General features: G+C 45.2%; 1 protein-coding gene across 2 annotated transcripts; it reads right to left on the bottom strand.

The window, feature by feature from the left end:
- Positions 1–512: 512 nt before the first annotated feature.
- On the bottom strand, positions 513–27,160 carry tmem45b (transmembrane protein 45B). 2 transcript variants are annotated; one of them, XM_078530708.1, is made up of 7 exons: positions 27,021–27,157; positions 17,026–17,167; positions 15,200–15,394; positions 12,570–12,782; positions 8,491–8,675; positions 7,555–7,700; positions 513–2,043 (listed from the first exon to the last, which is right to left on the bottom strand). In XM_078530708.1, the coding sequence occupies exons 3-7, from the start codon at positions 15,372–15,374 to the stop codon at positions 1,932–1,934; spliced, it is 831 nt and encodes a 276-aa protein (XP_078386834.1). In that variant the 5' UTR covers positions 15,375–15,394; positions 17,026–17,167; positions 27,021–27,157; the 3' UTR covers positions 513–1,931. The 2 variants fall into 2 exon arrangements, with proteins under 2 accessions (XP_078386834.1, XP_078386843.1); XM_078530717.1 differs by lacking the exons at positions 513–2,043; positions 17,026–17,167 and having other exon boundaries at positions 7,551–7,700; positions 27,021–27,160.
- Between the last annotated feature and the right edge of the window lie 470 nt (positions 27,161–27,630).

A 27,630-nucleotide genomic window follows, 5' to 3' on the forward strand; every position in this document is an offset into this window, starting at 1 on the left:
GGATGATGATCAATGTGTTGTGGGAACAGGTTGCGCTGACATGTTTCTTTTTGGTATTATCAATTTGGAAGCTGTCAAGTTTTATTGAGGTTAGACATTGGGGAATGGCAGCTGTAAATTTAAATGGCACAGGATTTTAATTCTTTAGAGCCAATGGCACCAAGAGATTGAGGACCCACTGAAACAATGAAAACAAACTATCCTGCATATTTATTGAGGAACTGTGTTCTTACCAGTGATTAAGGACACAGTAAACCTAACAGGAGAGAGCCCAGAAGCACAGGAGACATGTGTGCGCCCATTATAGAGGATATAGTCAGAAGGGGCAATTTAGCCTTCGAGTCCATGCTGGCACTCTGTCAAACAAACCAGTCAATCCCACTCCCCTGTTTTCTCCCCGTAGGGGAAGGGACGAGACAAGGTTTCTTAATAGACAGTATGGGTTTGAAGACCCAATGATTCATCCATTTAGCCCTGACCAAGAATTAACAAAAAACATTTTGCAAACCAAGTCACATTACGCTGCAGTTTAATAATGACACACTCACATGAGCATTAAGAAAACTTAACTTTTCTACTTCTTCCTGAAAATGAATCACACGATTTGTATAAATAGAAAACATATTGGTCGTGGGACCTGGTGGAATGGAGGTGGCAAGGCATCAACAATAGGCTTATCTGGAATATCAGAATTAAAGTGTGTAGATCAGTTGAATGTGGTGGAGGTGTGCAAGCGAGAAGGAAGGAATTTGTACAAGTGCTGGGTCACCAGGATATCAGGGGTGGAATATCAACACAAAACCTCATATTAAAAAAACTTTAGACAGGCAACTTTTGATGTTGGGTTTGCTGAAAGCGGACTGTAGCACAGCTGAACCTCGTCTTGTTGCTTTCTCTGACTGAAGCCTCCTGGCCACAGTCAGGAAGTTTTTGGGCAGATCCAGCTCCTGCGTATCCATGGTGATTCCATGGATATTCAATAGTGTAATTGAAAAAAAACAAGTAGAAGGTTCAAAAATGCAGCAAATGCAGCAGCAACATTTTCAGACCAGTAATGTTTGGGGCAGGGTTTGTGGGTAGGGGACTGGAGAAAGACGAAGATGTAAACTACCATCTCAAATTACTACTAGAGTTTATTTACCCATTTATTGATAGTTAGGGCGTTTCTTTAAAAACATTGATAATTCTGTCAATTTTCAGCTAGATTCTGAAAGAAAGCACTAAGGAAACCTTAGGTACACTTCAAAAGGTGAGAGGGTTCACATAATGTAGTTTACATAACACCACCCACACACTGGAGTTTAAACAAGCCATAAAACACTGAAATAAATAAAACACGATTAGAGAGCGAACTGAAACAAATATAGGGGTACTAGCACAGGACAAATCGAATACTTCTGATAGGATTCTGGTTGCTGTACCTGCCCAATGAAACCTCACATACAGCTCAGGGTTCATGCAAATTTTAAATTAAAAAATGATATTTTTCATTCGGAAACAAGGGAAATGTATCAATTTTTATGAAGATGGGAGACAGGTCTATTGGGCAAAGATGGGACCGCCACAAAGTCTGACCTTATGGAATAAAGCTCGAGATTTAGGCAGTCTCCTGGGTGATTTTAAAACCAGCTACAAACTCTTTGCATTTAACCCAGAAAGATACTGAGATACAGGGTTGTCAGCCGGACTTCCAAGTTCTGCTCTGTTCCTGTACACCAGTTCCCAGTGGATCAGCGCCATGTCACTGCCAGATATCTCCTCCAGCTCATTCCCACTCCCTCCCCCAGAGCAATAAGTGAATCAACAGAAGTTAAGGAATAAAGCAAAAATATTTTTTTAAAGTTTACAGTTAAAAAATAATTGGACAGAAATCATCAGCTTCTCAACAGGGATTGAGGAATGTATCGGGGGCTGCTTCTCACTCAGGGTCTTCAGTCCTCATCACCGCTTTGCAGCAGGTGGACATGTGAGTTCATCTCTGTGCTTTTCAACTGCCCCAGCTCCATTGCACCAGATTTCTTTGATCTTCTGAGCTGTATGATCCTGCAGGGAAACAGAGAGAGCAGGATAAGGGTGTTTTGCATAGCAAAGATTAATGTGGGACTGGAGAGCTGTACTGCTCACGGTGTGATGTAGAATCACATGACAAGAGACCTGCACACAGAGATAAAAGCAAAAAACTGCGGATGCTGGAAATCCAAAACAAAAACAGAAACAGAAATACCTGGAAAAACTCAGCAGGTCTGGCAGCATCGGCGGAGGAGAGCACAGTTAACGTTTCGAGTCCTCATGACCCTTCAACAGAACTAAGTAAAAATAGGAAAGGGGTGAAATATAAGTTGGGACAAGCAGCCAGTAATAGGTGGAGATAACCAAAAGATGTCACAGACAAAAGGACAAAGAGGTGTAAGCAGCCAGTAATAGGCTTGTCCCAACAACCTCCGCCCCCCCCCCCCACCCCCCCACTTAAACCAGCTTATATTTCACCCCTTTCCTATTTTTACTTAGTTCTGTTGAAGGGTCATGAGGACTCGAAACGTTAACTGTGCTCTTCTCCGCCGATGCTGCCAGACCTGCTGAGTTTTTCCAGGTATTTCTATTTCTGTTTTTGACCTGCACACAGAGGCTAGGACATGGAGCCTATATGATCTGGGGTCGTGTGTCGAGGAGAGCATGAAGTTAGCTCTTAGTTTTGGCTATACCTTGTACATACGTATATCGTTATGTGTTACCAATAAACAGTTAATGTTCAACCTCACAAGCCTCTGAATCACTTCGTGAGACCTACTGACCAGAACCCTCACTGACAACGTGGTGGTAGCTGATGAAAGAACCCAGACCCCAGAGAAGCTGGTGAATGACCCCGGAATCAGAAAAACTGAAGGAACAGCATCCTGACCTGACTGCAGTGCACCTGAACCGAACACACGACTGGAGATCGCTTCAAAAAAAAAAGCCCCATTGCAGATGTGGAGGCTGAAGGGCAGAAGAAAAATCCACTGTGCAGTGAAAGGACTCCGCCAGACCCCGCGGAGGTCCATTGTGAATTTCCATCGACTGCAGAGTTAAGGGACTGAGAAAGGGTGAGTAAAAATTCAGTTCTATGGCTGAACTAGTCCTTAAAAGTCTTCAGGCCATTAATCAGTCAGGCCAGTCCGTTTCGTTAATCACCATGGCCAGCCCGGGTTCAGAGCCGGCAGCCGATCTCCGCTGAAAAAAAATGAAGTTTGAAACCTCAGCCACAGCCGGGAATCGCCTTTAATTGGGTTAAAATACTCCAAAAATGTTCTAAAGGGCCCAAGCCTTTGATTTAAAGAATCGCTGCGGTCAATCAATCCCATTGAGATCGGGTCCGTGATCGTGGCAGAAGCCCATCAAAACCCGACAAGCGTGGGAAGAAGTAGTGAGAGAAACGGTTACTGCAGCACCATCTTTAAAAGTACAGCAGCATTTAAAGCTGTACTTCCCCTGAGGTGAAAAGCAACCATGAGTCTCAAATCAATCCTACCAGGCCAATTTGGGCCAAACCAGGCGCAGAATTTGGGACTTGCGTAGCAAGGAATAAATGAATCTACAGATAAATTTAAAGATGTTCTGAAATCATTTGACACTGATTCTAATTTAAGACCTAATAAGATTTTAGAACAAGCAAAATTCAATAAATCAGTCCGACAGCTTGGCGAACCATTGATTCTTTTATAAATGAATTGTACAGATTGGCTGAGGGCTGTGACTACAGTGTCCTGAAGTCAGAGCTCATAAGAGACGAAATTGTAGTCTGAGTGACTGACTATGCCCTTTTGGACATACTACAGGCAAAAGAAGACCTGACTCCAGAAAAGGTGAGCCAAATAGTCAGGCAGTCTGAAATTCACCAACAACTGGCCCGTTTTACATGGCTGGGTTAAGCCATGGTATAGAATAACCCCAACTGTCTGGCTTGTAAAGCAACAGAAGGGCAGGAGACTCCAGGCCGAGGAAGGCAATACCCAAACAGAGTACACGATGGTGGGAGATCATGTCAGTGCTGTGGAGCCAAAAGCCCTCACAGGTGACAGCAATGTCCAGCAATCTCTACACAGTGTTTCAACTGCAGCCGCTGGGACACTTTGGAAAGCTGTGTAAGGCTAAGACATCCAGATGTGTGGAGGATCCCAAAATAGTCCATGAGATTGAAGTAACCCACCAGGAAGAGGCCCAACCGTACTTCTTGGGTGAGATCAAGGATCCTGGATTCTCTTTTAGGAATTATGACATCTCTGTAAACGGCCACCTCACCAACTTCAGATTGGACACGGGAGTCAGTGTTATGGTGCTCTCAGACAAGGAACCGTGGCTGATGAAAAAATGCCTGATGCCACCCACAACACAGCTGTATGGAGCAGGCGGTATCAAGCTCCCAGTTAAAGGTACGTTGCAGGCGACACTCCAATGCAAAGATAAACGAATATGGAAGATGTAATTTGTTCTCCACAATCAATACTTTCCCCTCTTGAGCAGGAAAGCCTATGTCAACCTCAACCTCCTTCAGAAGGTTGACGAGGTTAACCAGCAAGGGTCTGCTTCCAATTTTAAGAAACAGTGTCCAAAACTTTTCACTGGATTGAGGTGATTGAAGACAAAATACCATCTGCCTTCCTAATTGTTTATAAACTCAGAGACTTGACAGGGGAGAAAGGGTAACACATAAAGGAACATACTGTAAATATGTTGGATAAAGACCTGTGGGAGCTGTAGTATAAGGGTATTTGGCTAGCAAGGTGAATGTGAGACTGGAGAATACTACTGCCCACAGTGTTATGTAAAGAGTCATATGACAAGAAACTGCACGCAGAGCAACCGGGTTAGGACATGGAGCAGACTTGATCTAGAGACTTGTGCAGAAGCGTGGAGATAGGTCATAGTCTTCACTATACTTTGCACATATGTAAGTAGTTATGTGTTATCAATAAACACGGTTCAACTTTACAAGCCTCTGAACCTATTTGTGAGACCTACTGGACAAACAAAGAAAGAACAAAGAAAAGTACAGCACAGGAACAGGCCCTTCGGCCTGCACCGATCATATTGCCCGTCAACTAAAACATTTTGCTTTTCCCGGGTCCGTATCCCTCTATTCCCATCCTATTCATGTATTTGTCAAGCTGCCTCTTAAACACCATTATCGTACCTGCTTCCACCACCTCCTCTGGCAGCGAATTCCAGACACTCACTACCCTCTGCGTAAAAAACTTGCCCCGCACATCTCCTCTATAGTTTTCTCCTCTCACCTTAAATCTTTGTCCCCTAGTAATTGACTCTTCCACCCTGGGAAAAAGCTTCTGACTATCTACTCTGTCCATGCCACTCATAATTTTGTAAACTTCAATCAAGTCGCCCCTCAATCTCCGTCGCTCTAGTGAGAACAATCCGAGTTTCTCCAACCTCTCCTCATAGTTAATAACTTCCAGACCAGGCAGCATCCTGGTAAACCTCCTCTGCACCCTCTCCAACGCCTCCATGTCCTTCTGGTAATGTGGCGACCAGAATTGCACGCAATATTCCAAGTGTGGCCTAACCTAGGTTCTATACAGCTGCAGCATGACTTCCCAGCTTTTATACTCAATACCCCTGCCAATGAAGGCAAGCATGCCATATGCCTTCCTGACTAACTTATCTACTTGGGTTGCCACTTTCAGTGACCTGTGGACCTGTACACCCAGATCCCTCTGCCCGTCAATGCACTTAAGGGTTCTGCCATTTACTGTATAATTCCTGCCTGTATTAGACCTTCCAAAATGCATTACCCTCGCATTTGTCCGGATTAAACTCCATCTGCCATTTCTCCGCCCAAGTCTCCAACCGATCTATATCCCGTTGTATCCTTTGACAATCCTCTTCACTATCTGCAACTCCTCCAACCTTAGTGTCGTCTGCAAACTTACTAATTAGCCCAGTTACATTTTCCTCCAAATCATTTACGTATACTACAAACAGCAAAGACCCCAGCACTGATCCCTGGGGAACTCCACTAGTCACAGCTCTCCATTCAGAAAAGCACCCTTCCACTGCTACCCTCTGTCTTCTATGACCAAGCCAATTCTGTATCCATCTTGCCAGCTCACCTCTGATCCCGTGTGACTTTACCTTCTGTACCAGTCTGCCATGAGGGACCTTGTCAAAGGCCTTACTGAAATCCATGTAGATAACATCCACTGCCCTTCCATCGTCGATCATCTTTGTCACTTCCTATAAAAACTCGTTCAAGTCAGTAAGACACGACCTCCCCTTCACAAAACCATGCTGCCTCTCACTGATATGTCCATTTGCTTCCAAATGGTAGTAAATCCTGTCACGAAGAATCTTCTCCAATAATTTCCCTACCACTGACGTAAGGCTCACCGGCCTGTAATTTCCTGGATTATCCCTGCTACCCTTCTTAAACAATGGAACAACATTGGCCATTCTCCAGTCCTCTGGGACCTCACCCATAGCCAGTGAGGATACAAAGATTTCTGTCAAGGCCCCAGCAATCTCCTCCCTTGCCTCCCTCAGTACTCTGGGGTAGATCCCATCTGGCCCTGGGGACTTATCCACCTTAATATTCTTCAAGACGCCTAACACCTGCTCTTTTTTGATCTCAACATGATCCAGGCAATCTACACACTCTTCCCTAGATAAATCGACCGCTAAGTCCTTCTCTTTGGTGAATACTGATGAGAAGTACTCATTTAGTATCTCTCCCATTTCTTCTGGCTCCACACACAGATTCCCACCTCTGTCCCTGAGTGGGCCTACCCTTTCCCTGGCTACCCTCTTGCTTTTTACATATGTATAAAAGGCCTTGGGATTTTCCTTAATCCTGGTTGCCAGTGACTTTTCATGACCCCTTTTAGCCCTCCTGACTCCTTGCTTAAGTTTCTTCCTACTTTCTTTATATTCTCCACGGGCTTCATCTGTTCCCAGCCTTCTAGCCCTTTCGAATGCTGGCCTAGCCAACGATGCTCACACCCCATGAATGAATTTTTAAAAATTCAGTGATGGAAACTGCACTTCAATCAAAACCCTTGGAACAAGCAGCAGCTTAGAGTGTAACATAACCTGTTACCGTACATTACCATCCTGACTTTACAACCAGTTACAGTCAGTGCAGGGGCCAGACTCTCGATTTGAGACAATGGGAGGATCATCTGTACCAGTGCCTGGCCCTATCGCTATCAGTGCTTGTACCAGGGGAGCTGATGCCCTTGTGGCATTTATTGGCCATCCCTAGTTGCCCCTGAGAAGACAGTGATGAGCCTTCTCTTGATCTGCTGCAGTCCATGTGATGAAAGCTGTTGTTAGGGAGGGAGTTCCAGGATTTTGACCCAGTGATGAAGTAATGCTGGAGAGGTGGGGAGTTGCTGACTACTGGAGCTCCAGGTTTCCTATCACTGACACATTAAACAGAAGTTATGACCATTTTGGACCTATGACCAATATTTAACACTTTCCTTTTGGTTCAGTGATGCAGAGAGCAGGACGTGTGCTGACTGCTGCAGCCTCATACCTTGCTGGATGTCAGTTTAAACTCACCAGTACACTAATGTATAATTGACAGCCACGATACTCAGGGCAACTGCAAAATGCCAGCAGAAGCACAGTGTTATGAACATGATATTTCCGTGGTCATTTTCATTCCACATGGGTCCACCGCTGGGAGGGTACAAGACAAAGGCAATCTGAAAGAGAGCAGACACTTCCATTAGAACATGCTGTTAAACTTATTTCACACCCAGGGACTTAGGGCTGGATGTTTCCTGCCACAGGGTGGTGAGTAGGGAGATAGATGGATATGAAAGTTTGTTCTGTTGGCTAGTTTGCTGGTTTCCCAGCATCATCCTGCCCCTGGGCCATTTTTCTAGAGGTGGAATTGGCGGGCTGGATGGTGGGTAGCCAGTTGAAGACACTTAATGGTCCATTAAGACCTATTTCCAGAGGCTGACTGGAATTTTCCAGTCGACCTGTCAGTCACTAAAGGTCGGTTCCAGGCCAGCTGCCTGGAGGGAGACTTCCTGTGGCAGACCAAGGCTTTGAGGCCTACCTGCATGCGGAGCCTCAGTTGCATCTGCAGGGCGACCTGTGGAGGAGCTCCCTCTCACTGTGGCCTGCCTGCTGAGGCCAATTTTTAATTTAAATGTTTTAAAAGTTGCTGAGAGGGTGCCTCAAGATGCCGCCTCCCTCCCACCCTCTCTCTCACCTAAACTGCAAGCTGCAGCTCCTTCAGTGCTGGAAGGTACCCTGTTAGCCCTGCAACTTCCAAGAGCCCGCCCGTTCTCTCCCCTCCCCCCATCTTTTCATTGGCCAATGCAGATAAAAGCAATGCCAGGTGACTATAGCCTACACAGTGCAGACTGGCAACCCCTATTTAACCCCGACCCCAAAGGCAAAACCCTGCCCATGGAGTCAGAGATGTGGAGGGCGGAGGTGGTGGAGGGGAGTTGAGAGCTCATTGTGAAGGAAGCTACTCACCTGCCAGAACCAGGTCCCCTGTAGGATTGCCAAACTAGTTTGGAACAGCTCCAGGGCTAAGTTATCGCGCAGGAAAACCTCCAGCATTATGATTAAGGAGCCTCCAAACACAGCGGTGAGCAGAAGTGAGTGGATGTGCTGGTCGAGGGGAGGCCGATTTTGGACATGGAAATAAAATAGGAAACCTGCAGAAAATAAGAGATGACCAGTCACATGATGGCTGGCATTAAACTGTCAATCACACAGATGCTGATTTCTGAAACGTTAACTATCGGAGCTGGGATACTTTGTGTAAACTGTCACAATCTTCCTTCCAATTCATTAGCTCCTGATTTGTTTGGAGTTTCTGTTCCAAATCTCTGCTCCAGTTAATCCAGATAGAACGTGACCATCCAGGAACTCCCTCCCTAACAGCACTGTCGGTGTACCTACACCACATGGACTGGAGCAGTTCAAGATGGCAGCTTACCACCAGCTTCTCAAGGGATAGTTAGGGATGGGCAATAAATGCTGGCCTAGCCAATGATGCTCACATCCCATGAATGAATTTTTAAAAATTCAGTGATGGAAACCGCACTTCAGCGTGTGGGAGATTTTCATTGTGCGTTTGTTTTGTGTGACTTTAGCTGATGTGTTACATAGGTTTTAAATGGGCTTGTGATATGGGGACCTTTATTTTTAAGAAGATGATTTTGTCTTTGGTTTAGGGAAGTGCCAGTAACATCTCCCCAGTAACATCCACACAGCTTGTGGTCCCAGGAGGCAGGATTTTCCCGCCTGCTCCTACATTCTGACCCTGTCACGACCCCAGTCCACTCCCCTGAGTCAGTAGATGAAGGCTGGATTCTCGTGGGATCACAGGGTTAACAGGAAGAAGCTGCTGCTGATGGAATTCTGCTGGTATTCCTGGGGATTTAAGTTGTCTCAAGTGGTGTTCCACAGGGCTCGGTGTTGGGACCCTTGCTGTTTGTGTTATATATTAACGATTTGGACGTGAACGTGGGGGGCACGATTGGGAAATTTGCAGATGACACAAAGATTGGCCGAGTAGTGGATAGTGTAGAGGATAGCCATAATCTCCAAAACGATATAGATGGGTTGGTGGAGTGGGCGGTAAAGTGGCAGATGGGTTTTAACATAGGGAAGTGTGAGGTCATACATTTAGGGAGGTCAAACTGTTACAGGGATTACAAAATAAATGGGAATATACTAAGAGGGGTAGATGAAGTGAGAGATCTTGGCGTACAAGTACACAGGTCCCTGAAGGCAGCAGTTCAAGTAGACAAGGTTGTAAAGAAGGCATATGGAATGCTCTCCTTCATTGGCAGAGGTATAGAATATAAAAGTAAGGATATAATGTTGGAATTGTATAAAACATTGGTGAGGCTGCAACTGGAGTATTGTGTGCAGTTCTGGTCACCGCATTACAGGAAGGACGTAATAGCTCTGGAGAGAATGCAGAGGAGGTTTACAAGAATGTTGCCAGGGTTAGAAAAGTGTAACTACGAGGAGAGATTGGATCGGTTGGGGTTATTTTGCCTGGAACAAAGAAGGCTGAGAGGTGACTTGATTGAGGTGTACAAAATTATGAGGGGAATAGATAGAGTGGACAGGATAAAATTGTTTCCCTTGGTGGAGAATTCTAGAACCAGGGGACATAGATTCAAGATAAGTGGCAGAAGGTGTAGGGGGACATAAGGAAGGACTTTTTTACGCAGAGGGTAATGGGTGTCTGGAATTCGCTGCCCAAGTTGGTGGTAGAGACAGAAACTTTAAATTCTTTTAAAAAATACCTGGATCTGCACCTTAAGTGCTGTAAGCTGCAGGGCTATGGGCTGGGTGCAGGAAGGTGGGATTAGAAAGGGCACCTGGGTGTCCTTGGGCTGGCATGGACAAGATGGGCCAAATGGCCTCCTTCTGTGCTGTAACTTTAGTATGGTTCTGTGGAGTTCTATGGATGGTCCTATTGAGGATTTTCTTTATGCCTCCTGTGTGTCAGAGGCCAAAACATCTGGAGATCAAAGAGGACAATTCTAGACTTTCACAGGAAGTAGGGGGGTAAAGTACATTTTCGAAATGTGTTGTTGAATCCAAATTGGATGTATAGTTAATACTGAGGAGGATTGGGACAAATCACAAAAAGATTTACACAATGCGTGTATCACTGGAAGTGAATTTCAGTCATAGGTAAGTGGGTGGTCGGACACTCTGAGAGGAGGAATAGGGAGGCTGTAATGGCTGAGGATATAAGTGAATGTGATAATGGAGAACCTTGCAAGAGAGAAACTCACATTCTCATGGGGCAAGATATGCTTTCAATTCTAGAAATTCAGGGGATAAAATTGATCTCAAAAAGCTGGGCTGGTTACTAAAGTTCAGGAGAGCCACCAACTGCAGGAAAACCTCCAGGTAACTGAGAAAGTGAGACAGTGTGTGTGGGGGAGGGGTCAGTGTTATTGGGGCAATGTGGGTGAGGGGGTCAGTGTTATTGGGGTGAGTGTGGGGGAGGGGGTCAGTGTTATTGGGATGAGTGTGGGGGAGGGGGTCAGTGTTATTGGGATGAGTGTGGGGGAGGGGGTCAGTGTTATTGGGGTGAGTGTTGGGGAGGGGGTCAATGTTATTGGGGTGAGTGTTGGGGAGGGGGTCAGTGTTATTGGGGTCAATGTGGGTGAGGGGGTCAGTGTGGGTGAGGGGGTCAGTGTTATTGGGGTGAGTGTGGGGAGGGGGTCAGTGTTATTGGGGTGAGTGTGGGGGAAGGGGTCAGTGTTATTGGGGTGAGTGTGGGGGAAGGGTTCAGTGCTTTTGAGGTCAGTGTGGGTGAGGGGGTCAGTGCTATTGGGGTCAGTGTGGGTGAGGGGGTCAGTGTTATTGGGGTCAGTGTGGGTGAGGGGGTCAGTGTTATTGGGGTGAGTGTTAGGGAGGGCGGCAGTGTTATTGGGGTCAATGTGGGTGAGGGGGTCAGTGTGGGTGAGGGGGTCAATTTTATTGGGGTGAGTGTGGGGGAAGGGGTCAGTGTTTTTGGGGTGAGTGTGAGGGAAGGGGTCAGTGTTATTGGGGTGAGTGTGGGGGAAGGGGTCAGTGTTATTGGGGTGAGTGTGGGGGAAGGGCTCAGTGCTTTTGGGGACAGTGTGGGTGAGGGGGTCAGTGTTATTGGGGTCAGTGTGGGTGAGGGGGTCAGTGTTATTGTGGTCAGTGTGGGTGAGGGGGTCAGTGCTATTGGGGTCAGTGCTATTGGGGTCAGTGTGGGTGAGGGGGTCAGTGCTATTGGGGTCAGTGTGGGTGAGGGGGTCAGTGCTATTGGGGTCAGTGTGGGTGAGGGGGTCAGTGTTATTTGGGTCAGTGTGGGTGAGGGGGTCAGTGTTATTGGGGTCAGTGTGGGTGAGGGGGTCGGTGTTATTGAGGTCAGTGTGGGTGAGGGGGTCAGTGTTATTGGGGTCAGTGTGGGTGAGGGGGTCAGTGCTATTGGGGTCAGTGTGGGTGAGGGGGTCAGTGTTACTGGGGTCAGTGTGGGTGAGGGGGTCAGTGCTATTGGGGTTAGTGTGGGTGAGGGGGTCAGTGTTATTGGGGTCAGTGTGGAGGAGAAGCTCAATGTTATTTGGGGTTGAGATCAGTGTTATTGGGGTGAGTGTGGGGGAGGGGGGTCAGTGCTATGGGGGTCAGTGAGGATGAGGGGGTCAGTGTTGTTGGGATCAGTGTTATTGTGGTCGGTATGGGGGAAGGGGTCAGTGCTATTGGGATCAATAATGAGGAGGGGGGGTCAGTGTGGGGGAGAGGCTCAGTGTTATTGGGGTCGGCGTGGGGGAGGTGGGCCACTGTTGGGGAGGGGTCAGTGTGGGAGAAGGGTCTGCCTGTGGAGGGGTCAGTGTGGGGAAGGGGTCTTGTGGGGGAGCTAGTCAGTGTGAAGTGTTAGCCAGGAGATAATGTTGACCATGTGTGTTGGTGTGTAACTTGTGTGATGATATGTGTGTGATACATGTGCAATACACGTGCGATGCACATATTGGTGTATAACATATGGTTAAAGTGATGAGGTTTGTGTTACATGTTGTGTTCAGCAGGCAATACACAAAGCCACTCACCTTCATTAAATACTGCCAGTGAAAGGACCAAGCGATCGAAGCCAATGGGGATCCTGAGTGAGGAGTATGTGAGGACGTCTACAATCCCGGAGATGCCAAAGAACAGGTACATGGTGCTGTGCTGCCAGTTCATCAGTTTGACCCAGGATTCTCTGTCCTCACTCAATAGGTGTAGGTGGGGCCCATCAGGAACAAATTGCTCAGCCAGAATTCCTACAGTTAGATGCAGAGCAAAGCTAACGTCTCTGACATACATCCATCAATAGTCAGTCACAGCAACCAGTAGAAGAGTGCACCATCTTAACTGCGGCCAGAGACTGCTCTGGTATTCTCACTGAGGGAGAAAAGCCAAGGTCAGAGTGCAGCAAAGAAGGTGATGTGTGTCATTGTTCCTGTGGGTTCAGGAGGGACAGTAATGTTTTCACTGAAATAGTGCATTCATTGTCACACCCCCACATGAACCTAATAAGAATAAACCTGAAATGGATGCTTTTCTGTGACTCAAAATGAAGATGAGAGGCCAGGCAATCTTTTCTTTCCTAGCTGCCAATAGACATGGAACTGCAAGAGCCTTCGGCCATTCTTCATGTCTGGACAAGTCTTGGACGAAGTCCTCAAAATGCAAATGACCTTTCTGGACATATCTTTGAGAAGTTATTAAAATGAAAACAACACTTTCAGTAGTTAATGGCTGAACTTCTCCAACTAATTCAAAAGACTAGTTTCACAATGCAAAATCTTTGACTCCAAACTTGAAATCTAGAAAATGACAGTGAAAAGCCCTATTTTATCATGTAGCACGTGGACGAGTGGCCTAACCATCAGAAACTGTTTATGAGGACAATGGAAAGAGATGCTCCGGTCACATGACAGAAGCTAGGTTTCTGATAGGGCAATTTAATTCTGAACAGACAAGAGAGAAACATCTCGATCCGAAAAGATAAAAGACCCTGCCTGAGAAACAACAGTGGGCAGAGACTTGGCTTTGCCTTGAACTCTTGACCTGAGGAACTGTACCAGGGCTTCACTAGACTGGAGTGGAAAGAAGAAATCAGCTACTGTGAACGTAAATCAGCAGTGAATCTGTCCCCCTCCTCTTCCCACTCCCAGAGCTTTTCTTTTCAGTGGACACACAGGTTTACAGGCCTGCATCATTTCAAGCCTTCACTTTGGGCAAAAGCATGTATAACAATAAGACCAAATCGCAATCTACTTTTATAATCGCAATCTTTCCTTGAGTGTGTGTGTGCCATTACAAGTGTGAGAGTGGGTGTAGTTGTGTGTGTTTGGGTGTTGAACAATAAACATATATCTTTCTTCTAAAACTCATGAGAAGACCTGTCATTGTTGCTGACACTTACAGCACTCAGGAGTTAAAGCACTTTGTAAAAAAAAGCACACTGTCTCCAGTCAGTCAAGCGGTGGGTGAAAAGGGGAACCATCGTTATCATCCCTCCCCTGTCTGTAACATTACTGTGACACTGTGTGTGTATGGTCACTGAGACAGTGTGGTTATTGTGTTGTTTGTGTGTGTGATCACAGTATTGGTACAGTCACTGTGTGTGTGTGTGTGTGTGATCACAGTATTGGTACAGTCACTGTGTGTGTGTGTGTGTGTGTGTGTGTGAGATCACAATATTCATACAGTCAGTGTGTGTGTGTGTTTGTGTGTGATCACAGTATTGGTACAGTCACTTTGTGTGTGTGTGATCACAGTATTGGTACAGTCACTGTGTGTGTGTGTGAGATCACAATATTCATACAGTCTGTGTGTGTGTGTGTGTGTGATCACAGTATTGGTACAGTCACTGTGTGTGTGTGTGTGTTTGTGTGTGATCACAGTATTGGTATAGTCACTGTGTGTGTGTGATCACAGTATTGGTACAGTCACTGTGTGTGTGTGTGAGATCACAATATTCATACAGTCACTGTGTGTGTGTGTGTGTGTGTGTGATCACAGTATTTGTCCAGTGAGTGTGTGTGTGTGATCATAGTATTTGTCCAGTGAGTGTGTGTGATCACAGTATTTGTCCAGTGAGCGTGTGTGTGTGTGTGATCACAGTATTGGTACATGGAGTGTGTGTATGCGTGTGTGTGTGTGATCACAGTATTTGTCCAGTGAGTGTGTGTGTGTGATCATAGTATTTGTCCAGTGAGTGTGTGTGTGTGATCACAGTATTTGTCCAGTGAGTGTGTGTGTGTGTGATCACAGTATTTGTCCAGTGAGTGAATGTGTGTGTGTGTGATCACAGTATTGGTACAGTGAGTGTGTGTGTGCGTGTGTGTGTGGTCACAGTATTGGTACAGTCACTGTGTGTGTGTGTGTGTGTGATCACAGTATTGGTCCAGTGAGTGTGTGTGTGTGTGTGTGTGATCACAGTATTTGTCCAGTGAGTGTGTGTGTGTGTGATCACAGTATTTGTCCAGTGAGTGTGTGTATGCGTGTGTGTGTGAAAACAGTATTGGTACAGTGAGTGTGTGTGTGTGATCACAGTATTTGTCCAGTGAGTGTTTGTGTGCCTGTGGGAACATTTGCTTTGTCTCAGGACAAATTCCAGCCCCCCCACTGTCTGGTCAGTTAGTTACTCCCTCAGGCAGCAAACAATCACTCAAAGACTCAGAGTACTCACCCACCAATGAGAAAACAACTTTGACTATCCCCTCAGCAAGTTCCACTCGCTCGAAGCACCGTTTGGATGACTTGGTCCTCTTCATTAAGAATTTGAATGGATACTTTGCTGACCACCACAGCCCGAAGAGTAGGAAGAAGCTGCCTGGTAGGGCATGCCCTTTGAAATTTGCCATGGCTGATTTAGATTCAAACCCTGTACAGATAAACATTTCAAAACTCTGCTCACTTCAACAGTCCGGACCTGAATTCTAAATTTCATCACGTTCAGCTCTGGGTTTAACCATCACTAACAGCAACATACATTTATAAAGCACCTTTAGCACATTAACAGAACAAAACATCCCGAGATGCTTCACAGGAGTGTCAGAAAACAAAAATTGACACCGAGCCGAGTAAAGAGACATTAGGCGAACAAAGGTTTGGTCAACAAGTTAGATTTTAAGGAGTGCCCTAAAGGAGGAGAGAAAGGCCGAATGGTTTAGGGATGGAATTCCAGAGTTTAGGACCCAGGCAGATGAAGGCATGGCCGCTAATGGTGGAGCAATTAAAACCGAGGTTGCACAAGAGGCCAGAGTTAGAGGAGTGTGGAAATTTGGAGAGTTGTAGGAGGAGATTACAGAGCTGGAGGTAAGATAACATGGATTATATTTATCAGCAGATGGACTGAGACAGGGTGGGACCGGTCTTTGTGATGGGGAAGATAAGGGCTTAGGAAGCTCAATTCTGGGTCAACTAAGATGCGGAGATTGTGCATGGTTTGCCCTGAATTAGTTTGCAGGGATATAAGTAGTTATTTGTAAGTGGAGAGAGTTCATTGTGGGGCCCAAAGACAATTGCTGTGATGTACAACATGTGCTCATCACCACCTTTTATAATAAAAACAGAATTACCTGGAAAAACTCAGCAGGTCTGGCAGCATTGGCGGAGAAGAAAAGAGTTGACGTTTCGAGTCCTCATGACCCTCCAACAGAACTGAGAACCCAGTTCTGTTGAAGGGTCATGAGGACTCGAAATGTCAACTCTTTTCTTCTCCGCCGATGCTGCCAGACCTGCTGAGTTTTTCCAGGTAATTCTGTTTTTGTTTTGGATTTCCAGCATCCGCAGTTTTTTGTTTTTACCACCATTTATAACTTGTGTTTTCTCCTTTTCCCTTCTGTCCTGAAAGTGTAACTTTGCAAAAAAGCCTGTGACATAAAAGGAACCATAGAACCATAGAAAAGTTACAGCACAGAAGGAGGCCATTCGGCTCATCTTGTCCATGCCAGCCCGAGGACACCCAGGTGCCCTTTCTAATCCCACGTTCCTGCGCCCGGCCCATAGACCTGCAGCTTACAGCACTTAAGGTGCAAGGTGCAAAGTGTCATGTTTTAATCAAACATCTGCTCTGAATACAGGAAGTGTTTGATAACTCGCTTCACAATCTTGGCTTCAATCAATACGTATGTTGTCAAGTATTTACAAACAATGTATGATGGAGGATCAAAGACATACTTTACAAATCAAATCATGCTGTGTGATTGGCTTACTTTTCAATGTGAGAAATGGTAATGTTTGAACCTTCCTCCCAGGTCTGTAGATGTGTTGGGTGGGATGTACCTGTAGCTAAGCTGTTCAATAAACTGAGCTGACTTAAGTTAGCAGAGAAAATAGTAACAAGTAGAATGGTATCAAACACAGAAAGAAAATGTGCACTAGCCAGTTCCCAGAGTTCAGAGAGATTACAAAAGAGAAGGATCTACTTGATCATATAGATACAATTCAGTGTCCACCATGTTAGTGACTTCCTCAATACATTCTACTAGCTTTAGTTAGACATGACCTCACCTTCACAAATCTATGCTGACACTCTTTGATCATTTCACATTTGTCCACGTGCTCAGTAACTATTGACAGAGCAGCAGGAAGCTGACAGCTCTGCAGTTTCTTGATTTCTCTCTCCAGCCCTTTTACTGACATTTGCAATTCTCTAAAATCCAAAGGCAAAATTCTCAAATCAAGAAAACTTTGGAAAATTTTGACGAACACCCTCTGCAATTTCCCCACTTGTTTCTTTAAACACCCCAGGGTAAAAGCCATCAGATCCTCGAGATTTATATTTCTGAAGTACCCACTTAAATTATATTAACTCCAATAAATTCTTTCCTTGACTTGTTTTTAGCAACCTTGGTATCATTGATTATTTTGTGTCTCTTTCTCTGCTGTGTAAACAGATACAAAGCACTCATTAGAAAAACTCTGCATTTCCTTGTTATTGATATAATATCACAGGCTTCTTGTGCCTTTAGAAATATAACCTTGTCTCAGATTGTACCAAATACTCCCGAGAATACCTTCCCACTAAGATAAATGCTGACTTAGCCAGCAATGCCCACAGCCCGTCAATGATTAAATTTTTAAAAATCTTTGTAGGTTTAGGCATTAATGGTTTGGCCCAGTTATCAGTTTATGTCTGATCACTATATAGTTAGCCTCACTTAAGTTTAAAACCTTTGTTTTGTCATTCGCCCTTGTCCCTCTCAAACTTAACAGCAAATTTAATCATATCATAGTTGCTATTCACAAGATGTTCCCTCACTAAATTCAGTGTTGCTATGCACCGTTGTAAGCTTTAATTGTTATAGGAAACTGTCCCAAATAAATTTTGGAAATTAATCGCTGTGAATTTTTGAGGTCTTTTTTGGCCCATGTGTAAATTAAAATCTTCCATTATATTCACTTTGCTTTTGCTTCATGGTTCTTTGATCTGAAAATTATACACCTCCTGACTTCTTCATCAGCCCTGTATCAACTCCCACCAGGATCTCATGTGAGTCCTTTGCTCTTCCTTATTTCCACCTGCACTGTTTCTATTGCCCACTCCCCACACTCAAATCCCTTCTCCAACTCCTGTATTTGTGTTGATTATCAATAATTGCTGGTCTTCCTTCTTTGTGAACTTGTGTAGACAGTTCCCTTCTTGGTAATTAACCCCATCCTGACCATGCCTGATTTGTATTTTTCTCAGTTTTTAACTTGCAATACTCTCTTATTTTCACCGTCCCTATTTTGTTATCTTGTGATAACTTTCTCTACTTTGTCCTGAACCTTGACACTATCTCAATCACTGTTTGTAGGTTCTATCCATTTTTTTATCTTATCTTTAAGTTATTAGTTCTATCATTGCTTCAGTCCGAGCTCCTTCCTCTCTATTGGTTTAAAGTCCTTTCAATATATTTATCCTTCCCATGGAAACCTTGATCCCAGTCCAATTGATGTGGAGTCTATCCCAGTGGTATAGTTCCTTCCTATGTGCACATATTTATTGTTTATTTAAGAAAGTCAGTTAAAAGTCTCAAACCTAATGGGAGACCTGATGTGGTATTCTACCACTATTAAACGCACAATTTCTGGTAACTCGAGTGTTAATAGAAAGGCTTTTATGTTTATTATGCGAGTGAAAACTCTCAGGGACAGATCTTGGGGCTCACTATCTGGCATAAGATCATACCCAGAAGGAGAAAACAGTTTGGACCAATATTCTTATTTCCCAGTTTTTACTGTTTTTCCCTTCTGGGTAAGAAATAGGAGCATGAGTAGACCAGGATTACTTGGCTAAACATCTAAAACAAAAACAGAACTGGAAAAACTCAACAGGTCTGGCAGCATCGGTGGAGAAGAAAAGAGTTGACGTTTCGGGTCCACACGACCCTTCAACAGAACTGAAGTATAGTTAGGAGAGGGGTGAAATATAAGCTGGTTTAAGGTGGGGGGCGGGGGGAGAGAAGTTGAGGGTGGGGTGGTTGTAGGGACAAGCAAGCAGTGATAGGAGCAGATAATCAAAAGATGTCACAGACAAAAGGATCAAAGAGGTGTTGAAGGTGGTGATATTATCTAAGAAAAGTGCTAATTAAGAATGGATGGCAGGACACTCAAGGTACAGCTCTAGTGGGGGTGGGGTGGAAAGATTGACAAGGTATTAGTTGTAGATTTAAAAATAATGGAAATAGGTGGGAAAAGAAAAATCTATATAAATTATTGAAAACAAAAAAAAACAAAAGGGAGGGGGAGGAAACGGGGTGGGGATGGGGGGAGGGGGAGTTTAAGATCTAAAGTTGTTGAATTCAATATTCAGCCCGGAAGGCTGTAAAGTGCCTAGTCGGAAGATGAGGTGCTGTTCCTCCAGTTTGCGTTGGGCTTCACTGGAACAATGCAGCAAGCCAAGGACAGACATGTGGGCAAGAGAGCAGGGTGGAGTGTTAAAATGGCAAGCGACAGGGAGGTTTGGGTCTTTCTTGCGGACAGACCGCAGGTGTTCTGCAAAGCGGTAGCCCAGTTTGCGTTTGGTCTCTCCAATGTAGAGGAGACTGCATTGGGAGCAACGAATGCAGTAGATTAAGTTAGGGGAAATGCAAGTGAAATACTGCTTCACTTGAAAGGAGTGTATGGGCCCTTGGACGGTGAGGAGAGAGGAAGTGAAGGGGCAGGTGTTGCATCTTCTGCATGGGCATGGGGAGGTGCCATAGGTGGGGGTTGAGGAGTAGGGGGTGATGGAGGAGTGGACCAGGGGGTCCCGGAGGGAACGATCCCTACGGAATGCCGCCGGGGGGGTGAAGGGAAGATGTGTTTGGTGGTGGCATCATGCTGGAGTTGGCGGAAATGGCGGAGGATGATCCTTTGAATGCGGAGGCTGGTGGGGTGATAAGTGAGGACAAGGGGGACCCTATCATGTTTCTGGGAGGGAGGAGAAGGCGTGAGGGTGGATGCGCGGGAGATGGGCCGGACACGGTTGAGGGCCCTGTCAACGACCGTGGGTGGAAAACCTCGGTTAAGGAAGAAGGAGGACATGTCAGAGGAACTGTTTTTGAAGGTAGCGTCATCAGAACAGATGCGATCATGACCCCACCACGGAACATCAAGCCATTGTTTCCAGGACTGTCACTGACCTCATCTCCTCTGGAGATCTTCCTCCCACAGCTTCCAACCTGATAGTCGCCCAACCTTGGACGGCCCGCTTCTACCTCCTACCCAAAATCCACAAACGGAACTGTCCTGGCAGACCGATCATGTCAGCCTGTTCCTGCCCCACGGAACTCATTTCTCGTTATCTTGACTCCCTTCTCTCTCCCCATGTCCAGTCCCTTCCCACCTACATCCGTGATTCCTCTGACACCTTACGTCACATCAACAATTTCCAGTTCCCTGGCCCCAACCGCTTCATCTTCACCATGGATGTCCAATCCTTCTACACCTCCATCCCCCACCAGGATGGTCTGAGGGCCCTTAGCTTCTTCCTTGAACAGAGGCCCGAACAATCCCCATCCACCACTACTCTCCTCTGTCTGGCTGAACTTGTTCTCACACTGAACAATTTCTCCTTTAACTCCTCTCACTTCCTCCAAATAAAAGGTGTGGCTATGGGTACCCGCATGGGCCCCAGCTATGCCTGTCTCTTTATGGGGTATGTGGAACATTCCTTGTTCCAGTCCTATCCGGCCCCCTCCCACAACTCTTTCTCCGGTACATCGATGATTACTTCGGTGCTGCTTCATGCTCTCGTTGGGACCTGGAAAAATTTATTAATTTTGCTTCCAATCTCCACCCCTCCATCATTTTCACATGGTCCGTCTCTGACATTTCTCTTCCCTTCCTTGACCTCTCTGTCTCAATTTCTGATGATATACTGTCCACCAATATCCATTACAAGCCTACAGACTCCCACAGCTACCTCGACTACAGCTCCTCACACCCCGCTTCCTGTAAGGACTCCATCCCATTCTCGCAGTTCCTTCGCCTCCGTCGCATCTGTTCTGATGACGCTACCTTCAAAAACAGTTCCTCTGACATGTCCTCCTTCTTCCTTAACCGAGGTTTTCCACCCACGGTCGTTGACAGAGCCCTCAACCGTGTCCAGCCCATCTCCCGCGCATCCACCCTCACGCCTTCTCCTCCCTCCCAGAAACATGATAGGGTCCCCCTTGTCCTCACTTATCACCCCACCAGCCTCCGCATTCAAAGGATCATCCTCCGCCATTTCCGCCAACTCCAGCATGATGCCACCACCAAACACATCTTCCCTTCACCCCCCCGGCGGCATTCCGTAGGGATCGTTCCCTCCGGGACCCCCTGGTCCACTCCTCCATCACCCCCTACTCCTCAACCCCCACCTATGGCACCTCCCCATGCCCACGCAGAAGATGCAACACCTGCCCCTTCACTTCCTCTCTCCTCACCATCCAAGGGCCCAAACACTCCTTTCAAGTGAAGCAGCATTTCACTTGCATTTCCCCTAACTTAATCTACTGCATTCATTGCTCCCAATGCAGTCTCCTCTACATTGGAGAGACCAAACGCAAACTGGGCTACCGCTTTGCAGAACACCTGCGGTCTGTCCGCAAGAAAGACCCAAACCTCCCTGTCGCTTGCCATTTTAACACTCCACCCTGCTCTCTTGCCCACATGTCTGTCCTTGGCTTGCTGCATTGTTCCAGTGAAGCCCAACGCAAACTGGAGGAACAGCACCTCATCTTCCGACTAGGCACTTTACAGCCTTCCGGGCTGAATATTGAATTCAACAACTTTAGATCTTAAACTCCCCCTCCCCCATCCCCACCCCGTTTCCTCCCCCTCCCTTTTGTTTTTTTTTGTTTTCAATAATTTATATAGATTTTTCTTTTCCCACCTATTTCCATTATTTTTAAATCTACAACTAATACCTTGTCAATCTTTCCACCCCACCCCCACTAGAGCTGTACCTTGAGTGTCCTGCCATCCACTCTTAATTAGCACTTTTCTTAGATAATATCACCACCTTCAACACCTCTTTGATCCTTTTGTCTGTGACATCTTTTGATTATCTGCTCCTATCACTGCTTGCTTGTCCCTACAACCACCCCACCCTCAACTTCTCTCCCCCCGCCCCCCACCTTAAACCAGCTTATATTTCACCCCTCTCCTAACTATACTTCAGTTCTGTTGAAGGGTCGTGAGGACCCGAAACGTCAACTCTTTTCTTCTCCACTGATGCTGCCAGACCTGCTGAGTTTTTCCAGGTAATTCTGTTTTTGTTTTGGATTTCCAGCATCCGCAGTAGTTTTTTGTTTTTATGGCTAAACATCTACCTCAATTCCTAAACCATTTCCATATCCCTGGATTCCTCCGGAGTCCATAAATCTATTTGCTTCATTCTTGAATACACTCGCTGACGGAACATCAATAACCCCTGGGGATTAAGAATTGAAAAATTCACAACCCTCCGAGTGAAGTAATTTTGCGTCACCTCAATCTTAAATGGCTGACTCCTAAGACTAACTCCTAAGGGGAAGGTGTGAGGGCAGAGGCTCGGGAGATGGGCCGGACACGGTTGAGGGTCCTGTCAACCACCGTGGGTGGAAAACCTCGGTTAAGGAAGAAGGAAGACCTGTCAGAGGAACTGTTTTGGAAAGTGGCATCATCAGAACAGATGCGACGGAGGCGAAGGAACCGAGAGAATGGGATGGAGTCCTTACAGGAAGCGGGGTGTGAGGAGCTGTAGTCGAGGTAGCTGTGGGAGTCGGTAGGCTTGTAATGAATATTGGTGGACAGTCTATCACCAGAAATTGAGACAGAGAGGTCAAGGGAGGGAAGGGAAGTGTCAGAGATGGACCATGTGAAAATGATGGAGGGGTGCAAATTGGAAGCAAAATTAATAAATTTTTCCAGGTTTCCTTAACCGAGGTTTTCCACCCATGGTGGTTGACAGGGCCCTTAACCGTGTCCGGCCCATCTCCCGCACATCCGCCCTCACACTTTCCTCTCTCTCCCAAAACCATGATAGGGGCCCCTTGTCCTCACTTATCACCCCACCAGCCTCCGCATTCAAAGGATCATCCTCCGCCATTTCCGCCAACTCCAGCATGATGCCACCAACAAACACATCTTCCCTTCACCCCCCGGCGGCATTCCATAGGGACCATTCCCTCTCTGGTTCCGACTCTGGTCCACTCCTCCATCACCCCCTACATCTCAAACCCCTGCCACACCACCTTCCCATGCAACCGCAGAAGGTGCAACACCTGCCCCTTTACTTCCCCCCCTCCTCACCATCCAAGGGCCCAAACACTCCTTTCAAGTGAAGCAGCATTTCACTTGCACTTCCTTCAATTTAGTCTACCGCATTCGCTGCTCCCAATGCGGTTTCCTCTACATTGGAGAGACCAAACGCAGTCTGGGTGACCGCTTTGCGGAACACCTTCAGTCTGTACGCAAGCATGACCCAGACCTCCCTGTCGCTTGCCATTCCAACACTCCACCCTGCTCTCATGCCCACATGTCCGTCCTTGGCCTGCTGCAATATTCCAGTGAAGCTCAATGCAAACTGGAGGAACAATACCTCATCTTTCGATTAGGCACTTTACAGCCTTCTGGACTTAACATTGAGTTCAACAATTTCAGATAATGAACTTGCTCCTCCATCCCCACCCCCTTTTTCATCCCTTTTTTCTAATAATTATTATTTTTTTTTATATAGAAATTTTTTCTTTTCCCACCTATTTCTATTATTATTTAAAAAATTTATTTCCATCCATTGATTTATCTCCACCTTTTAGCCTATTTGGATCCCTTCCCCCCTCCCCACCCCACCCCCACTAGGGCCATCTGTCACTTGCTCGTCCTGCTTTCTACCCTTAATGTCCCAGTTAGCACATCCTTTAGCTAATATCACCACCGTCAACACCCCTTTGACCTTTTGTTTATGACATCTTTGGGAATCTCTCCTTTGCCTCCACCTATCACTGGTCCTTTATCCAGCTCCACCTATCAAACCCCTTAAACAGCTTATATTTCACCACATTTCTATTTCTCTTTAGTTCTGACGAAGAGCCAAACGGACTCGAAACGTTAACTCTGTCTTTCTCTCCACAGATGCTGTCAGACCTGCTGAGTTTTTCCAGCAATTTTTGTTTTTGTTTCAGATTTCCAGCATTTGCAGTATTTTGCTTTTATCTAAGAATTTTACACATTTCAATGAGTTTGATTTTCATTGTTCTAAACTCCAGTTTCTTCTGAACTTCTTAAATATAGGCTGATTCTAAGTAATATCTCCTCACAGGACAATCCTCTCTGGAATCAATCCAGTGATCTTTTATTGCAAGTATATCGTTCCTTAGGTGAGGAGACCAAAACTGCATACAGTCCTCCAGGTGTAATCTCACTAAAGCCCTATTATTGCAGCAGGGCTTTCTTACTCATATATTCCAAACCCCTTTGCAATTAAGGTTAGCATATCGACTGTCTTCCTAATTGCTTGCTGTAGCTGCTTGTTAACGTTGTGTTACATGTACAAGTACACACAAATGCCACCGATTATCAACATTTACTCGTCTTCCACCTCTAAAAAAAATTCTGTTTTTCCATTCTTCTTGTCAAAACGGATAATTTCCCATTTTTCCACATGATATCCTATCTGCCATAATCTTGCCCAATTACTTAACCCCTCCATATGCCTTTGCAGCCTTTCTTCCACCCTTCTCACAGCTTACCTTGCTCTCCAGCTTTGTATCCTCAGCAAACCTAGATACATTACACTCAGTCCCCTCCTCTAAATCATTGAGGTCAGTTGTAAATAGCTAAGGCCCCAGCACTGATTCTTGGAGCATGACCGACACAAAAATGACCCATTTTTTCCTACTCTCAGTTTTCTGTCTGTTAACCAACCCGTGCTAATATATTGCTCCCAATGCATGAGCCCTAATCTTATCAATAACCTCTTGTTGCTTGTTAAATTCTTTCTGAAAATCGAAATATACTACATCCGCTGGCTGTCCCACATCTAACCCTGCTAGTTACACCCTCAAAAAACAATGAGATTCATCAAACGTGATTTCCTTTCATAAAGGCTGAGAGGTGACTTGATTGAGGTGTACAAAATTATGAGAGAAATAGATAGAGTGGACAGGATAAAATTGTTTCCCTTGGTGGAGAATTCTAGAACCAGGGGGCATAGATTCAAGATAAGTGGCAGAAGGTGTAGGGGGGACATGAGGAAGAACTTTTTTATGCAGAGGGTAGTGGGTGTCTGGAATTCACTGCCCAAGTTTGTGGTAGAGGCAGAAACTCTAAACTCTTTAAAAAAAGTACCTGGATCTGCACCTTAAGTGCTGTAAGCTGCAGGGCTATGGGCCGGGTGCAGGAAGGTGGGATTAGAAAGGGCATCTGGGTATCCTCAGGCTGGCATGGACAAGATGGGCCGATTGGCCTCCTTATGTGCTCTAACATTTCTATGGTTCTATGGTTCTAAAGCCATGTTGACTGCATAATCATATTTTGATTTTCCAAATTACTGGTTAGCACTTCCTTAATGATACATTTCACAATAATGTTTTCTTTCCCATTGAAGTCAGGCTAACTGGCCTACAGTTCTCTGTTTACTCTCTTCCTGAACAACAGATTTATCTTTGCTACCTTCCAATCCATGAGAATTATTCCAGAATCCAGGGACCATTGGATCCACTTTCTCTGCAGCCGTCTTTTTAAAATCCTAAGACGTAGGCTACTGGATCCGAGGGATTTGTTAATTTTTCTAATACTTTCTCTTTTATTACTGATTACTTTAAGTTCCTCAGTTTCATTAGGCTCTTAGTTTCCAACTGTTTCCAAATGCAATAGATCTGTTCATGCCCCTTGTGTTTCTTTATTCTGCATTGTAGTTTCTCTTGTCTCGGCCCCTAAGGGATTCATGGTTAGTTTTGCTACTCACTTACTTTCAACGTACTTTTGGAAGCTCTTACAGTCTGTTTTTATATTTATTGCTAGTTTACTTCCAAATTTTATTTTCCCCTCTTTAACAACTTCTTGGTCACCCTTTGTTGATTTTTAAAAACTCTCCCAATCCTCAGGCTTACTAATCTTTTCACAATATTGTAAGCCTCTCCTTTGAATTTAATACCACCCTTAACTTTTCGAGTCAGTCAAGGCTTTTTCAGTGGATCTTTTAATCCCTCAGGGCTTTGAGAAATATTAATTACTTTAAATGTTTGCCATTGCTTATCTATCTTTTAACCTAGTTTCCCAATCTACCTCAGCCAACTCACCCCTCATATCCCTGTAATTAGTTTTGTTTAAATTTGAGGCCCTAGTTTCAGACTTAACCACATCTTTCTCAAACTTTATGTCAAATGAAACTTAATACCCTACACTCAGGAGGATCCCTTGCTATAAGATTACTAATTAACCTTCCCTGGGAGCTGAGTCCCTGGGGTTAAGCTCCTCAGCGATCCCCTTCTCACTAATGAGGATTTCCCCATTATGTCACTGCATACAAGGAGTCCCTATTATCCCACCACATCACACTACATAGACTGAGATTTGAACCTGTTCCCCTCCTTCACAGTCTCATTGCATTAACAAGCTGAGTTGTTGGAAGAGCTACTGTTTAATTTATAAATTATAACTATCTTTATCTTATAATTAGGCATCTTTTTGACATTTTACTTTATCCTAAATTATAATCAATGTAAGAATGGGCGTGCACTCACATACATATACCCTCTGCTGCTTGCTCTCTTCTGCGTTGCTGACATACAGCCAATAACTCCAAAGCTTTCAATTTGTTTTGTACAGAATTCTTGTTTCCATTTCAGACCTTTCTTTTCAATAACATTCAAATTAATTATTGTTTTCCTTTATTAATCAAAACAAACCTGCTGGAGTTAATAAACTTACTGAAAACTCTGGACACTTCAATGCTTTCGGTTCCTTGTTCTGTTTGGTTCAATAACCTTTGGTTTACATACTTGTGTCAGAACCTATGCAGCTTCTGACAGACACACGGACCAAACACACACTCCATGCTGCAAACTTACCAATGTTCTATAGAGTTTATATTGAACTCCTGTGAATTGCCAGTTTTCTTCGACCTGTTAACTTCCTGACACGGCTCCAGATCCTCCCGAGTTTCACAATAACAGGTGTAAGGTACACCTGTCTCCCAGAAAAGGTGTCAGTGTTACCTTGCCACTCCCTGAAGCTGGCCTGATGGTACTCTGCCACCTTTTGGACCAGTCTGGCAGAGCAGCATATTGGTCTTAAAGTGGAACTCCACCCAATATGATTGCACTCACTCACCCTTAATGGCTCTCATCATGTTGTCTAACTGAATCTTTAAGAAATCAATTCCTTTTCCTCCACTCTCTCACCCAGGGACCATGAAATATTTTAGTAACCCTGTATCAGGAAACTCTCCTTGGCACCTCCTTTAGCCTGTTCATTTATAGAATCACAGTAACAGTGAAGGAGGTCCTTCGGCTCATTGTGCCTGTCTCCAGCTCTTTGTTTTCCCCTGTTCTTTCCCCATAGCCCTATAAATTATTTTTCTTCATGTATTAAACCAATTCAAAGACCTGTCAACCGCGCGGGCTTTTGGAGTATTCACCTCAAATTTGGCTGTCCATATGTCACCATCCTCCACCCACT

Source organism: Cetorhinus maximus, chromosome 2 (genome assembly GCF_964194155.1).
Source record: "Cetorhinus maximus chromosome 2, sCetMax3.hap1.1, whole genome shotgun sequence".
Lineage (NCBI taxonomy): Eukaryota > Metazoa > Chordata > Chondrichthyes > Lamniformes > Cetorhinidae > Cetorhinus > Cetorhinus maximus.

Bases quoted from the DNA above. Each gene is read 5' to 3' on its own strand.
- tmem45b (XM_078530708.1), bottom strand. From the start codon at position 15,374: ATGGCAAATTTCAAAGGGCATGCCCTACCAGGCAGCTTCTTCCTACTC. The intron at 7,701-8,490 runs GTGAGTAGCTTC...GCTCTCTTTCAG, and splicing joins AGGGGACCTGGTTCTGGCAG to ATTGCCTTTGTCTTGTACCC. The intron at 2,044-7,554 runs GTGAGTTTAAAC...GTTTCCCTGCAG, and splicing joins AATTATACATTAGTGTACTG to GATCATACAGCTCAGAAGAT.